Below are 14774 nucleotides of genomic sequence, written 5' to 3' on the forward strand. Positions count from 1 at the left end.
CCTTTCCATTTAATAGGCATCTTCTTGGTGAACTTGGATTTTAGTCCCCACGTCTCCTGTCGGGCTTGTCTCCCCTTCGGGGGTACACTGGCCTGACTAAAGGGGTAATATTTTTCATGTATCAGCATCCAACATTTAAGGGCCCATATTTTGAGTCGTCTAGAGCCTCCAGTACTATGAGACGGCCCTCTGATAGTATTATAAAATTTTCATTAAACTCTGCATTTTAAGTTTGTAAATACAAGGGACTGGCTCAAAAGAACAAAATTCAAAAAAAGTTCCCAACTTCGGTGAGGTAAAAGGGAAAACGAAAGAAAGAAAAGTAACAAGAATAGCAGTTCCATCTGGAGAAGTTGAAACCAGAGTCAGTGCTCTGTTCTTCCAATGTTCAAGCCTCTCAAAACCTAATCAACCACCAATTCTTTCCAAGTCTTCTCAAATTCTTGAAACTTGTTCACTGTACTATGCACATATCATCCGAACTTTCTTTCTTCATTAAGTTTAAAACTAAGAGGCTCTGATGTGGCAGCTCTTAATAAACTTGTCAGAAAAATCAACATACTTGGCCCATAATACTCGAAGTTGCGGGAAAGCTATGTCGAGCCAAGGCTTCGCTCGACCATTAAAGTGGATTACACCAGCCTTTTCGGCTTCATCTGTAGTTGTGTTTTCTTGATATCCAAGTCCTAACATGTGCCAGAAAGGATCAATGGTGTAAACATGACCATGAAAAGCTATAAGACCAGGGGGCAATGTCCCTAACTGCCATAGACTCAAGTCGGACTTCAGGTTCTGCAAATATATCAAGGGATTGCAAGATTTAATACAAGAGCGGCTAACCAAGGCATCAAAAGTATAATGATGGAATTACAGTTTGGGGTTACCTGTTGAAGCCAGTAATGGTAGGTTTCGCTAATGTTAGTTTTCCTCCATGCTTCCAAGTCAAAAATATTCATCCCATAAGCCCAAGCGCATTGGTTTGGGTCGAAGTTTTGTTTTATTATCGGATGCGAGAAGTTCAGGTAGCTCTTGAATCTTTTAGACATTACAAACTTATCGTCTCCCCTACATGTTTCTACTGCTCCATTCACTTTGCCTTCCATATTTATATCCCAAAGAGGTGAAAGATCAGTTTGAATGACAATGTCATCATCCAAGAAAACTATCTTATTTAAGCTAGGAAACAACTGAAAAAATGAAATGCTTAGTCAGATGTTAATCATTTCAAACACTTGAACGATGTCGAGTGACTCAAAACCAAAATCATGGATGAATTCAAGTAAGCCCTATAATTACCTCAGGTAAGTAGATACGAATATGGTTCATTGCTGAATTGTACTTGGGACTGAGAGCTTGAAGCTTGGACGCAATGACATGAGGCTTCTCAGTGGTATTTGCATTGACAATTGCGGAAGATCCACCTCTAAACTGTGACCTAACCCTCTGGTCCTTCTCCATGGCTTCCAGTACTGGAACTTTTCCTTTGGTGAACCAATCAAAGTGGTGCATCGCTTTAACTTCAATGATAGCCGGATCTAAAGGGTGCAAAGAGAACCAGGCGTGCATGGTTGAATATGTCTTCCGATCAGTTATCATGTGAAGGACAACCTTTTCAGGACGCAACGCATTGTGGACAAGAGATGCAGCAACGACTGAGGCAGCCAGGACATTATCAGAGGCGAGAACGAAGTGAAAGAAAGAGTTGTCGACGAGATTTGGCACAAACTCTGCTGCAGGGAGCTGAAGTCGTGCACCTGCATTGCTTGTGTGCTCATTGGTTAATTTCAAGGAAAGACAGTGAAGTGGTTTTGGTATACTACTGGATGCAACATGACGATATAGGTACTCTTGGATCTTCGCACTTCGCGTCCTTTGTTCAAGTAAGGTGACCTTGACAAAAAAAGAGATCAAAAATGTTAGTTTGTCTCATAGTTGAATCAGACACGCGCATCACAAAAGAAAACGTGTTACGTAAATCTGAGTTGAATTGCGACTCAACCAGAATAGTCGGCTAGCTAATTTTGGCTACGCGGCAAGTCATAAAGTAAGAGGATTTTATACATCCAAATCATCAGGAAGTATACAAAAAGAGAACCCCATTTGTCAACAAAATTTTAGTTGAGAAGCTATGATCATTATGTCAGGAGATATTGACTAGCTTACTTTTGATTAGAAGTAAAGGGGAAACAAACAAGGCAGGCAAACAAGAAACAGAATTTTCAAAATGAATCTATGCGTCCTCACTCACCATAGCTTTAAGTCGCATGCTAAATGTCTTCAAATCAGACTTGGTTGTTCTCATTTCTGCAACAAAGTCCTCTAACGTCTGTGGGACTAGTTGGTCTTTTCCTAGTACTTGTATACTTTCTTGATTGTCGTTTTCTTCTAGTATCCTATAAACCTCTTCTGGTACCTTAATTTTTGTAAAATAATCGCATTATTAGTCTGTATTATCATCTTTATTATAAAATAATCAGGAGAATTGAAGTTTCAGATTACCGCTGAATCCATCCGTCTTCCGAAAAACCGTGGTCCTAATCTCTTCCCCACACATCCTATCAAATGAACGAAATACACTATTATTTAAAAACAAATAATCAAGCACAATTCAAAATTTACTTATCGATCTATCTATGATTATATCTTTTTCTTCTGTTATATTATTTACTGCTAAGTTTTTACTTTCCGTACCAAAAATCGAACAGATTTTTCTTTGTGAGACATATTTGGAGCACATTTTTTTTTTCTTTTTGTGTGCCTATGGTTGGTGCATCCATTTTCATATAGTATATGGTTTAGGTTGGTAAAGAGTGGAACTTCAAAGCTTCTCAAATGATTAACTGGGGCAGATGGGTAGATTGGAGCTCACTTTCAAATGGGTCCTTAATTTAATGTATCATATTAATCCAACAATTAGCATCAGCAAAATCTATTATGCAATATTATTATATACTACGTACAGTATCTTTTTATTTTGTAAATTTTAAATACAAAATACAAAAATTAGTATCTATTTCTTTGATAACTTTGATGAATTAAATCAGAGTATTTAATCAGATTAATCCTAGCTGTAATCCGCCCTGTTGAGATAGATGATTTATACTACTATTCTGTAGATTTTATCTTCTCAAAATGAGATTGTTGGAAACACAATACTAAAACATATTCTTTTTGGATTTGATGGTATGCAATAGTTGTAATGATCAGAAAAGGATGATATATATATATATATATGAACGTACCGATAGTTGAGCACTTAGTTTCCCCGTCAATGGTATCCATAGCTGTTAACACGAATATAAACCGAAGTAAAAACGTCAAGAGCAGTAGTGAGTAGAAAACCATCCGATACGAAACCCGTCTTGATCCAACCTTTACTTTCATGAAATCTCTCACTCCTTTCCCAGTAAATACAGTTACATGTCTCAAACTCGGGGATATATGAAGCCGCATTTTGACAATACTTTGAACGGAAAACGGAGCCAAATTATATCAACTTGTTCTATATATCTGTAAGAATCCGCTCCTTTCTGTCTCTCTGCTCTCAGAGAAAACTACAAAAAGACGAATGTTAGAGAGATACTGTAAATGGAAGAGAAGTGAGGTGGTCTTAGTTATTGTTGTTTATCTCTTACCTAACCTTGCTTAGCAAACAGGCTAAATTGAAAGTAATATATGAATATTGAGAGAATTCTGAAACGGTTGTTGTAAATGAAAATGACTCTGGACTGAAAAGAAAGTTGGTTGTTTTGTTTAGGTTTCAAAGATTCGTCAATTTTATAGTTTTGGCTTGATTTTGAAGATGAAGAATAAATATAGAGAAAAGGCTCAGGGTTGTGTTGTTGTTGGTGTTGTTGTGGTTGGGGGATATATTGCTTCATATTGCCTCCATCAGTTGGAGAAAGGGAAAGACAAATGAGAGATCGGAGTGAGATGTTTGGGTTTTTGATGTAAACAGAGTTGCTAAAATTGAAAAAGACACCCCCTTCTCTCCTATATCCCTCAACCACAAAAGAAAAGGGAACTAACTCTCTCCTATTTAAAAGACTTCTTAAATAACAATCTAACAAGGCTTATTGGTCGAGCCAGGAAGGAACCCATCACATATATATTCTCCAATTCAACTCTTACTTCGTTTTATCTTGTTTTTGAGCACATAAATAGATATCTTCTTCAATTGAATTGACTCCCATTGAATTGAGTCATTTTTTTTTCTAAAGAATGACTTGCATAAGAAAATCCATGCCGATGATAGTTTTTAATGAGCTGTTTCCGTATAAACTAGACTGCAAATTAATATTGTATAGTGACTTAATTATATAAATTGAACAAGTAGCTATGGCAATGTATCCGTATTAATCTGAAAATGGGGTTTGGTTGGTGGGAAGGAAACAAGATGTGCATATTAGCAAACTAATTAAATTATTAATGGGTTCGACTTGATATAAACGTTTGCCAGTCGTATACGTTTGAAAAACACTGTTTGCATGCCTAAAAATTTCAACGTGCACCTTACAAAAATTCAAGTCTGTGGTCATCCCGCCAAAGCCCCTCTATTACGGCGTCATAAACCGTGCGTTCTACTCCTACAGTCCTCCTTTGGACGTAAAGATTTTGATGGCCAGTTTGATGACCTTAAGGTATGACCAGGTCAGCAGACCGAATCTTAATCCGGGTCAAGAAAGAGATGATTTCTGCTCCATTCGGGTACTCAGTTTCATGAGCTTATGATCCAAACTGAACTCGGCCCTGGCCCATATACGCCCTAAAAAGGAACCAAACCAAACCAGGGTGCTGAACGAGCCATAGAGATTTGCAGTGCGCCGCTCCCTCTCTCTCGTCTTAAAGCTCAAACACAGAAAAACAAGGAAGCTTGTTGTTCATCCTCAATGGATGTCATATGCCCTCTTGATTTAGAATTCTCAGATAAAATATCACTTCTTCTTAAACCTCCATCCCCTAACGATGTTCAGGTAATTTTCTTAATTTTTTGTTTTTCAAGTTTAATAAAATTCATCGACTAATACTAGATGAGAACTGAAGTAATTTATATTCTGATATTCTACTTTTCATTCTTGAAACAGAATTATTTTGACAAGATTATAGAAGAAAGACAATGCCTTGGTCTCAAAATCAAACAAGACGGAGAATTTGGAAAATGTGTTTTTGCCGAATCAGAATTCAAAGAGGGGGACCTTGTTTTGAAGGACCAAATGCTTGTTGGAGCTCAACATAGTTCAAATAAGGTTTTATACTCTTTTATTATTACTTTGGGTGTATTTCTTGTCGGTTTGATATGAGTTTGTAAATATTGTTTGCTCTCTTTCATATTGCAGGTTGATTGTTTAGTATGTAGTTACTGTTTCCGCTTTATCGGTTCAATAGAACTTCAAATTGGTAGGAAACTCTATTTGCAACAGTTAGGACTATCTGTAAGAAAAGAATGTGATACTGAAACACACTCACACATTTCAAAAAAGTGTCGTTTAGATGATTCATCGGATGAGGAAGATGATTCCTATAGAACGAGCCACAATGAGGGTTCATGCTCGTATAGTCAACAAAAGGAGGCTATACCTCTCTCTCAGGAAGTTCTAGAATCATTGCTTAAGGGTGATGTAAAATTGCCTTACTCGAGTCAATTCAACTTGCCTTCATCCGTTCCATGTCCTGGTGGGTGTGATGAAGCACAATACTGCAGGTTTGGAGAACATTTTTTCTTTTTCTGTATGCAGCATCAAGTTTTTTTCTTCGCTACAAGTAAATGAGTAGAGTACGTGAAGATGTGTGTTATTCCATTTTTTCTGTAACGCTGATAATATATTTGTGGTTCCTTAGAGTGATGTTGGGCTTCCACTCTTTTGTAGCAAATCCTGTGCTGACGCTGATTGGGAATTGTTTCATTCTTTACTATGTACTGGGAAGAACTCAGTATCCGCCAGCCGGGAGTCAATCGTAAACTTCATAGAACATGCTAATGGTAGGATTTCAACAGCATTATACGTTTGTACTAATAGACACATTAGCAGCATTTTCATCAAGTCCGGGTTATCATTCTCATCATGTACCTTCTTTCTTATCCGTCTCCTTTTCTTATTGTAGAGACAAACGATATTTTCATACTTGCTGCCAAGGTATGATTGGTTATACGGCATTATTGTGGTTTACTATTGATCTAGGTGTGCCATAGTTTGTGTGCAATGTACTTTCAAAAGTATGGAAATCATGTCTCCTGTTTGTTAATATGAATGCTCCAGCTCCCGAGTCAACACTGTATTGTAATCTCAATTAGTGAAGCTACGCCCTTAATAGCTACCGAAGGAGGCAGTTTCAAGCTGTTTAACCTCACCTTTGAACTCTTTTATGGGGTAGCTGTAAATAGCTTTAGATGCCTATCAAACATGTATGCTAGCCATCATAGATATGTCTAATTAATAAGTAAAATATTATTCTTGTATGAACTTATCTTTTTGTTTCTACTTTCAGACAATTTCATCGACCATTTCAAGGTATAAGAAATTGAAAGCAGCTCAAACTGAACGCCGAGAGCGATTTACTGGAAAAAATGGAATTGACAGTTCTGAATTCTCTTTGCTTTTGGAGGCTTGGAAACCCGTATCGATGGGATACAGGCGAAGGTAATTCTTAGTGTTTGTATGAGTAGTCTCTCTTTATTATGTACCTTATTATTACAACAGTTTTGATCATCTTATGTGAAGCCTTTATATACACTAATTTAAAAGCGCCGGTAGGATGAGGGTTCCTTGTGAAGGATCTTTTCTGAGTATGAAATATTAACAGTTATGGGGCATAGCAAGAGAATTTGGTCTTTTCGGGGTTGGAAGATTCCTTGTAATCCAAATAATTAGATGAAGGAATAATTAGTTGTATTTATGTTCCATTTTCACATTTCTCGATAACATGTATAAAGTACTATAAGCAATATACATGTGCATAATAAATCAGTACTTCACACACGTGTCTGTTCAGGGTTTCTGATTCATTTCTTTATTGTTCTTAGTCCTTTTCTGAAACCATTGTAATGCCCCAATTGAAGCTGTTGTGTTTTGGTGTTGCTTTAGGTGGTGGGAGTGTGTTGCTTTGCCAGATGATGTTGATAGTTGCAATGAAACTTCCTTTAGAATGGAAATTAAGGAGCTAGCATTCAAGGTATATACCTTCAAATCATTTGCGTAAGTGTTACTGATTGTATGTGAAGCATGTTAGGATTTGAAAAGATACCAGCAACTGGTATACTGATCCGCCCAATTTTTGGTTGATCTTCATGATTCTATATCTGTCTACCTTTCTCATATATAATGATCTTGATATTTTCACCACAAATTAAATATTTGTATTGCCTTCCTCCTGTAAAATGTTATTGGTGTTTGTTTGACTTTCCCAGTCGCTGGATCTCCTAAAGAAGGCAATCTTCGACAAAGAGTGTGCACCATGTATCCTTTTAAGGTTTAAGTGCTGATATAATATGTAACATTGGAGTTTTCTAGGTTATCCGAGGTATTTAATAGACAACCTTGACTTTGCCTAGTATTCTCGCTTGAAATCTATGGTCAGATCATCGGCATGTTTGAGCTAAATAATCTGTAAGTTCCTACCCCTATAAAATTATGCTTTCCTCGGAAGCCAAGTAACAGATCAAAATTGCGCGTAGCGAAATACTCTACTTAAAAATCAGGAATACCTGATCTTTGGATAAAAATAGTAATGTGGAGGGTCTATCTTTCATTCGTTAATCTGACATGGATTCATAAATGCAGCGATTTGGTTGTAGCATCACCGGTGGAAGATTATTTCTTATATGTTGATGATCTTCCAGATAAGGAAAAGGTCAGCATTTAAATCCTCCTTGTCATCATTAGTCTGCATCTACTGAATTAAAATCCATATATTTCAGTATTTCACTTCTTTTCTCGTGATAACTTAGAGATTATGTTTCAGGAAGAAGCTGAAAGAACTACCCGGCCACTTCTAGATGCTCTTGGTGATGACTATTCAGCTTGTTGTGAAGGTATTCATTCTTCTCAATTTAAACATAGGTTTGTATGAGGTGGTTTTAGAGACTTGGAGAGTTAGGTGAGGGAAACCAGAGGAAAGATAGAGAAACGTTGTGTACTTCCTGGTAGGATTTCTGTAGAACACCCCTAGGTGTTTTGTAAGTGCCTGGAAGCTAGGGCATGTTGACATGCTGGTTAATTCAGGATCAACTTCGAATGATATTGAACGTTACTAGTAGGAGCTGACGGAACTAGGGGAGGCTGGCGTGCTCCAGCCACCCTAAAATTTCTAAACCTACCCAATTTTCTTTTTTTTTCATGAGTATATTTTGAAGAAAAATAAATAGCCCCCCTAGAAGTTTAGTTCTTAGCCCATTCTACTGTTTAGCCCAGCTAGACCATCGCTGGGCGCGGCGCTGGTTCTACAATACAAGGTATAATGATACCAGTAAATATTAGCAAAATATCATAAACAGGTAAACTAGAAGTCTAGAATTTTTTAATAGTTGCAAATAAGTCTTTCTCTGCCATATATGATTTCACCTGAGCATGTTTAAAATGAAATCCTTATAGGTTAAAAATATGTAATGTGAATTCTAGGAACCACAAACAAGTTCCACCTTGACCTCTTTTCAGAAAATATCTACTAGCATTTAAAGAAAGACTGAGCATCAAAATGATTTCACCTGAGCATGTTTAAAATGGAATCCTTATAGGTTAAAAATATGTAATGTGAATTCTAGGACCCACAAACAAGTTCCACCTTGACCTCTTTTCAGAAAATATCTACTAGCATTTAAAGAAAGACTGAGCATCAAAATGATCTCCTTAGACGACTCCTCAGTCAGGCAGTTGATTGCCATGAAGACGTCACTGAGCCTAACCTTGTGGAGATTTATACCGACGGGATGGTTCCTGTGTGGAGAGCCTTGTTGGAAAACCTTGGTCTTCAGACCTTTTTGGATTTACATGAAGCCACCAATGGATCTGCTACTTCTGCACCTGTTATATCTTGAACAGTCTGTTGAGGATCGTGAATATGAATCTTATTAGCCAAACGACCCTATTTTTTAAATTGTCTCAATCAAATAGGGAATTGGCCTACTTTCTTAGATTAATTTTACTTTACTACTTTTAGCATCTGGTCATTTGAAGTTCACACTAACTCCACATCATGTTTCTGTGGTTTATCTCAAAAATGTAATATCGTGATTGAAAGCCATCCATGTTCGTTATTAGCTGCACGTTAATGTAACAATATACAACCGTGTTAACCCTAGTGCATTCAACTACAAGTGATTTGTTGTTTTCTAGATTTGAGAACAGGACATGTCAACTATTTGTGTGGGATTTCCTTGAGCATGACTCTCTCCTCGCTCTTCTTTCCTCCCTTTCAAACAAGGCCCTCACTTTCAAAACTACTAAAAAACAAGGATCAACCTACCTTTTACTTTGGCCTGACTGTTTTTTGCATTCGTAGAAACTGCATCTGTTCTTTGCGTCATCAGTGCTATAATTAAATATATCCATGAAACGTATCTAACCTTTGATTTGGGGATTCCTCACAGGTTCAGCATTTTTTCCCTTACAGAGTTGTATGAATCATTCCTGCTGTCCTAATGCTAAAGCATTCAAAAGAGAAGAGGTAATATACATATAATTGAAATTGCGGGTTACAAAACCATTTTTGTTTTCCTTCAATTTGAACTTGATGACAAAATTCAAATTCTGTTCTGAACCAAAATGCAGGATAAAGATGGCCAAGCAACAATAATCGCGCTTCAACCCATATCCAAGGGAGAAGAAGTAATTTTCTTGGCCTATTTTTCAGTCTGGCAGTATTCAGAAAAGAAAATAAGCACGTTTTACATTCAATATTACCTTTCGAAAAAAAAAAACATTCAATATTCGTTTGTCTGACCAGTTTTTGTTGTGGATGTTTAGGTTACAATTTCATACATCGATGAAGACCTTCCTTTTGAAGAGAGACAAGCACTGCTGGCAGACTATGGATTCAGATGCAAGTGCAAAAAGTGCCGTGAAGACGATCCCTAGAGTTTCGTCACGGGAAGACCAATTGTAAAGAGTAAACGGAAACTGTTGGAAACATTTCTGGCCATCTTAGGAGGAATGAAACATTTCTTTATGCATGTTTGTAACTTTTATATTAGGTTTTTTTTTGGCCAACGGTTTGCATTTCCCTGCCAAGAGAGTCAAAATGCGTTGGAGCATACTTCCAATACACAGGAATTTTGTCACTGAGTTTCGTAGATCACTCGTCATTAGCAAGATAAATGGGAACCTTTCCTAATGTTCATTTGTTAGCACATTGTTGTCATTGTTATTGAATGACAAAGAGCTGACGTTTGGATTTGCCTTTCTTTTTGTTGAGATACATATCTTTCTGTATTCTCTATCGAGTTTTCTTTGGTCATGTAACCCAGCCATGATACATCCATTTACACCTTTGCAATGGAACTGCAGTTAATGATCATCTGAGCAAGTCTTAGTGGGTAATCAAGGAGTGCTGACATTAAACCAATCAGCCAATGCACTTGTTCGATACAAACTACACCCTCAAAACTGAACAATGGAGGAAAATTAAGTCTGACCTAATTCATTTAACTGTTGCATATATAGAGATGGCATCTTCCCTTACAAATAGAGGACAGTATCTCAGTGGGTCTTTCATCTGAACAACGAGCTAAACAACAGGTTTGAGTACACCAGTATACATAAAGAATGTTTTCATTCATTTTTATCGCAATGACAAGTTGATCAAACGGGGATAAAACCCACTCAGAACATGCAGAACTTAAGGTATGAGCTTCTTGATATATCTGTAAAAAATGAGAAGAAAAAACTTGCTCGTTAGAAGCTAAACAAAAAAGGAGAAAGATAATAATCTATCATGGGATACTCACCAATTTAACTTCTGTCTTGGAATCCAAAGAACTGTTCCAAGTTTCGAGAGCTGTACACATTAGAAGCAGTACACTCGGATCTGCTTGAAGAAATGTGAAGCTGATGTTTGATGAATCTCTGAAACGATAGTGTCCAAGTATTAGACGGAACTAGTGCTAAATTACACATGCAGATATGGTATTGTGATAATTCACTTGACCATTAAAAGAAAGGAATGAGGTACAAGGATCTAAGAATATACAGATAATTGTGTTATGATCTCAGGATTTGAGTCGATATGCCAGTCTGGTTCTAGTTGCCGGACGAAAGATGTACGCCCAATCTCTGTGCTGCAAAAGAGAACCTGATGGGTACAAATTCAAGAGATCTGGTTAACAGAGACGAAGTAAACAAATAAAATAGTGTTGGAAGGAGATGGAGAAAAGAGCAGTTTTTATTTTCATTATTTGTATTTTAAGAAAGTAAAAATGGAACAATATATGCATTATATCCAATGAGTGAAGAGAACAGCAGGGAAACACCAAACTAATTGCTGTAGACTACATTCTTCTCCAAGTAAATGAAAAATCACCTTATCTTTTACCAAGCCAGCAGATGTAAATATCCCAGCCTCTTCTAAAGCCAAAAGTACCCTTTCCTGAAACATTACTCACTTTCATTAATTATATATACAGCAGTGGTGCAAAGATTGCTGTGAAGCATGAAATCCTATCAAGGTAAACGTTTTACTGAACTCTAATTCCTGGACATACAATTAGATGCTTCTCATGGATGGCATCATACTCGCTATGGATAGGAAACCCTACTTTTCTTGATAGCATTGAATGAGTTCAAAGTTATCTTATGAGAATGGAGAAATAAGATCTGAATGCTGCATACCCCACTTTCGTCATCAACAATTCTTTCCATCAGATAAAGATCACAAAACTTTGTAATTTCCAAAAGCACTTCCAAGACTGATGACCTCACTGTGGCATGTTTCTACAATGAACATGAAACAGACACCAGATCAATCATTTCATTTCTCTATTACATGTGTATGTTGTTCCAAACAAAATCGCATACCCACCTGAAGCTCCTCGGGGGTACTTTCTTCAAGAAGTACACCAACCAACCGGCATGTCACCTACAACAACATGAACAGATACAAAATTTATTAAGAGATAATAAATTTCTCACACCATTCCTTCTACAGATGACATAAATAGAGTAAATACAATGCAAGAACAAAATTGAGCCTGTCAGTGTAATATGGATAGTACAAACCCAAATGTACAGGGCTCAACCATTCGAATTCCACACAGATATAGACATTCAAATAAATAGTGCACAGCCGCTAACTTCTCGACACAAGTAACAAACCGAGCGAGCAAACAAGCACATAAAGGTGCATGCCACTCGGAAAAAGCAATATATCCTCCCAGAGCCATGATAAAATCAATTAGCTTATCTAAATAAAACAGTTCTAAAAAGCCTTAAATAATGGTTCTGACTGTTGAATTCTAAAATCTATCAGCTACTGAAGGAAAAGATTCTCTGAAACTTCCTTCACTAGGCAAGAAAAGAAACTAGGCAAGAAAAGAAAAAGAAAAGTTACCACCCAATACAAACTAAGGAACTCCACAATCAGTGCTAATAAGCAGAAGGGTGTCAACTGTTCGGCATGACCCTTGTCACGCAGTCATTTACTCGAACATACAAACCATTTCAACCTAAATAATGACAACTAGCTAACTGCAAGTAAGGACCTACAATACAGTTCCCTAACAATAGCCTTAAGTTCCACACTAACCCCAAACATACTCCAAAACAGGTGGATATAAATGTCTTAAAACAATACAATGTGCTCTTGCAAGAATTTCATGTTAATAGTTACCTTTCTCCCATCACTCAGTTTCTGCCTCACAATTTGCACTAAAGTTGGCTGCAAATAAAAACATGTTACTGCATTACGTCAAACAGCAACTGTATTGAGCATAACAAAAAGAACGGGAAAATGAGAGTTGCTCTATACAATACCTTAACTGGTTGGAAAAACTCATCAATGACATACTGCGCCCTTGAATCATCAGCAGACGAAATAACTGCTGTGCTAGAATGAGTATTAACACCAGAACTACTAGTCGATGGACCTTGCCGTTTCAGCTGTCTCCTTTGGGGAACAGCGGGTGTTCTTAATAATCTCCAGGTCAATACTAGAGCAATTGCAACCCCAGCAACAGTCCCAAGTGACCGAGAACTCTGATCACCAAAAATACAATATCCTTACTATTGTAAAAATATTGCAATCTTAAAAAAAATCATTTAATGCAGATTATAACATTTACAATCAGTACTCAAGTCTATCAATCTGAGCTTCTAACCAGATCACCCTATTGTAGAAATACCAAACCCTCACAAAGGTTCCACCTTTACACATTAGACAACCAAACAAACACCCCCTTCAAATCAAAATTCAAGAATAATCTAAAAAAGATAATGAATTTATCAAAATAAAGCTTCTCAGATCCAATATAAAATATAAAAAAAATAGAAATATATTAACAGATATGTGGGTAGGTGACAAACCAGATTATCAATGGAGATTGAGAAGAGATTAGACATCTTGAGTGTAAGATAAGCTCCAAATTTCTTAATCAACTGAACTGATTCTTCTTTTGAAGAAGAAGGAGAATCCGCCATTTATGAAAATCCTTTTCCAATAAGGTCTAAAAAAAATTTGCTTGCTTGGTTCTAGTATTTTTAATAAAATCCTAACTTAAACAAATCACTGAAAATTTACTGGTTAATTCTATCTCGTTGTTAAGGATTGAGGAAACCCTTGATAGAATAAGAGCTTCTTCGTTATATGTGGAAAAAAGGAAAGAATTTTTACATAAAGTTCTCTATGTGGGGTGTGAAATTTCATGTATATTGGGAACAGTTCAGAAATTAGGATATAGTATGTCTTGTAATATAATTGTAAATTGTTTCAGGGACTTCATCGCCAATGGAAAGAGTTGAATTAAAAAAGATGAAGGTATTCGGTTGAATCTTATTATAAGCTTTTGGCATGTCCCTATGCACATGCCAAAAAAAAAGTTATTTGGCATATCAGCGGGCATGGTAAACTAATTGTGCTACTATGGAAAAATCACGCACCGACCGAGTTTCTAGCGAGCGTTGTTGATAATATTACCAACGATAAAGTCTTTATCGATGTCGCTGGCGATATTATCGATAACGCTCGCTAGAAACTCCAGCGCTGGCGTTATGATCAATATCGCCAACGTTCGACTTGCTAACGCCTATATATACCACACCATTTTCATCTATTCTTCAAAAAGTGAGGGAAACCATATTATATGGATTTCAGAAATTCCACTTGGAAGAGTTGCAAAAAGTGAGGGAAAGCACGATGTTTGACATGAGTCAAGGATTTTATGTTAATGATGGTTCATGTAGTAGTAGAGGCATGAGTCCCAGTGTTAGAGTAATGAGTCTCAGTGGTAGAGGAATGACTCATTTGAGTCCCAGTGGTGGAGGAGGCATGAGTCTCACTCGAAGTCAACGAGGTCGTGGAAGTGAAAGAAGCTTGAGACGTCGCTCTATGCAGGAGGTACCAGAAAGTTCTACTTCAAACCAAGTGTTAGATACCCAAGTAGTACGTGGTGGTGATAACATTGGATTGGATACAACTCATATACGTATGTTTAGTCATTTTCCAACTGATATAATGACTCCAGGTGGTGGGGTGAATATGAAAGTAACTAGGCAATCGAATTTGTATACCCCAGTTGCCTCAAGCTCATCAGCATTTCAACCATTGGAGCAAACTCCTCCATTATATCAACA

The 14774-nt window shown here is 37.0% G+C and overlaps 3 protein-coding genes across 3 annotated transcripts; 1 reads left to right on the top strand and 2 right to left on the bottom strand.

Annotated features, from left to right (window-relative positions):
- Positions 1 to 190: 190 nt before the first annotated feature.
- Positions 191 to 3631, bottom strand: LOC113287834 (probable galacturonosyltransferase 12). Its single transcript, XM_026536684.1, has 6 exons — positions 3243 to 3631; positions 2500 to 2555; positions 2249 to 2413; positions 1297 to 1890; positions 885 to 1187; positions 191 to 792 (listed from the first exon to the last, which is right to left on the bottom strand). Exons 1-6 carry the CDS (start codon positions 3451 to 3453, stop codon positions 508 to 510), a joined length of 1614 nt encoding a protein of 537 aa, XP_026392469.1. The 5' UTR covers positions 3454 to 3631; the 3' UTR covers positions 191 to 507.
- Positions 3632 to 4813: 1182 nt separating this feature from the next.
- LOC113287836 (histone-lysine N-methyltransferase ATXR2-like) lies at positions 4814 to 10386 on the top strand. The gene is made up of 14 exons (XM_026536685.1): positions 4814 to 4973; positions 5085 to 5246; positions 5337 to 5701; positions 5868 to 5980; positions 6103 to 6134; positions 6487 to 6638; positions 7083 to 7170; positions 7406 to 7454; positions 7550 to 7604; positions 7779 to 7848; positions 7960 to 8029; positions 9584 to 9660; positions 9765 to 9821; positions 9960 to 10386. Exons 1-14 carry the CDS (start codon positions 4890 to 4892, stop codon positions 10068 to 10070), a joined length of 1485 nt encoding a protein of 494 aa, XP_026392470.1. The 5' UTR covers positions 4814 to 4889; the 3' UTR covers positions 10071 to 10386.
- A 135-nt stretch (positions 10387 to 10521) lies between these two features.
- LOC113287837 (peroxisome biogenesis protein 22-like) lies at positions 10522 to 13920 on the bottom strand. Its single transcript, XM_026536686.1, has 9 exons — positions 13509 to 13920; positions 12960 to 13181; positions 12817 to 12864; positions 12010 to 12066; positions 11820 to 11921; positions 11512 to 11577; positions 11182 to 11283; positions 10940 to 11057; positions 10522 to 10855 (listed from the first exon to the last, which is right to left on the bottom strand). The coding sequence occupies exons 1-8, from the start codon at positions 13620 to 13622 to the stop codon at positions 10944 to 10946; spliced, it is 825 nt and encodes a 274-aa protein (XP_026392471.1). The 5' UTR covers positions 13623 to 13920; the 3' UTR covers positions 10522 to 10855; positions 10940 to 10943.
- Positions 13921 to 14774: the final 854 nt, after the last annotated feature.

The sequence above is a fragment of the Papaver somniferum genome, chromosome 6, assembly GCF_003573695.1.
Source record: "Papaver somniferum cultivar HN1 chromosome 6, ASM357369v1, whole genome shotgun sequence".
NCBI classification, from domain to species: domain Eukaryota; kingdom Viridiplantae; phylum Streptophyta; class Magnoliopsida; order Ranunculales; family Papaveraceae; genus Papaver; species Papaver somniferum.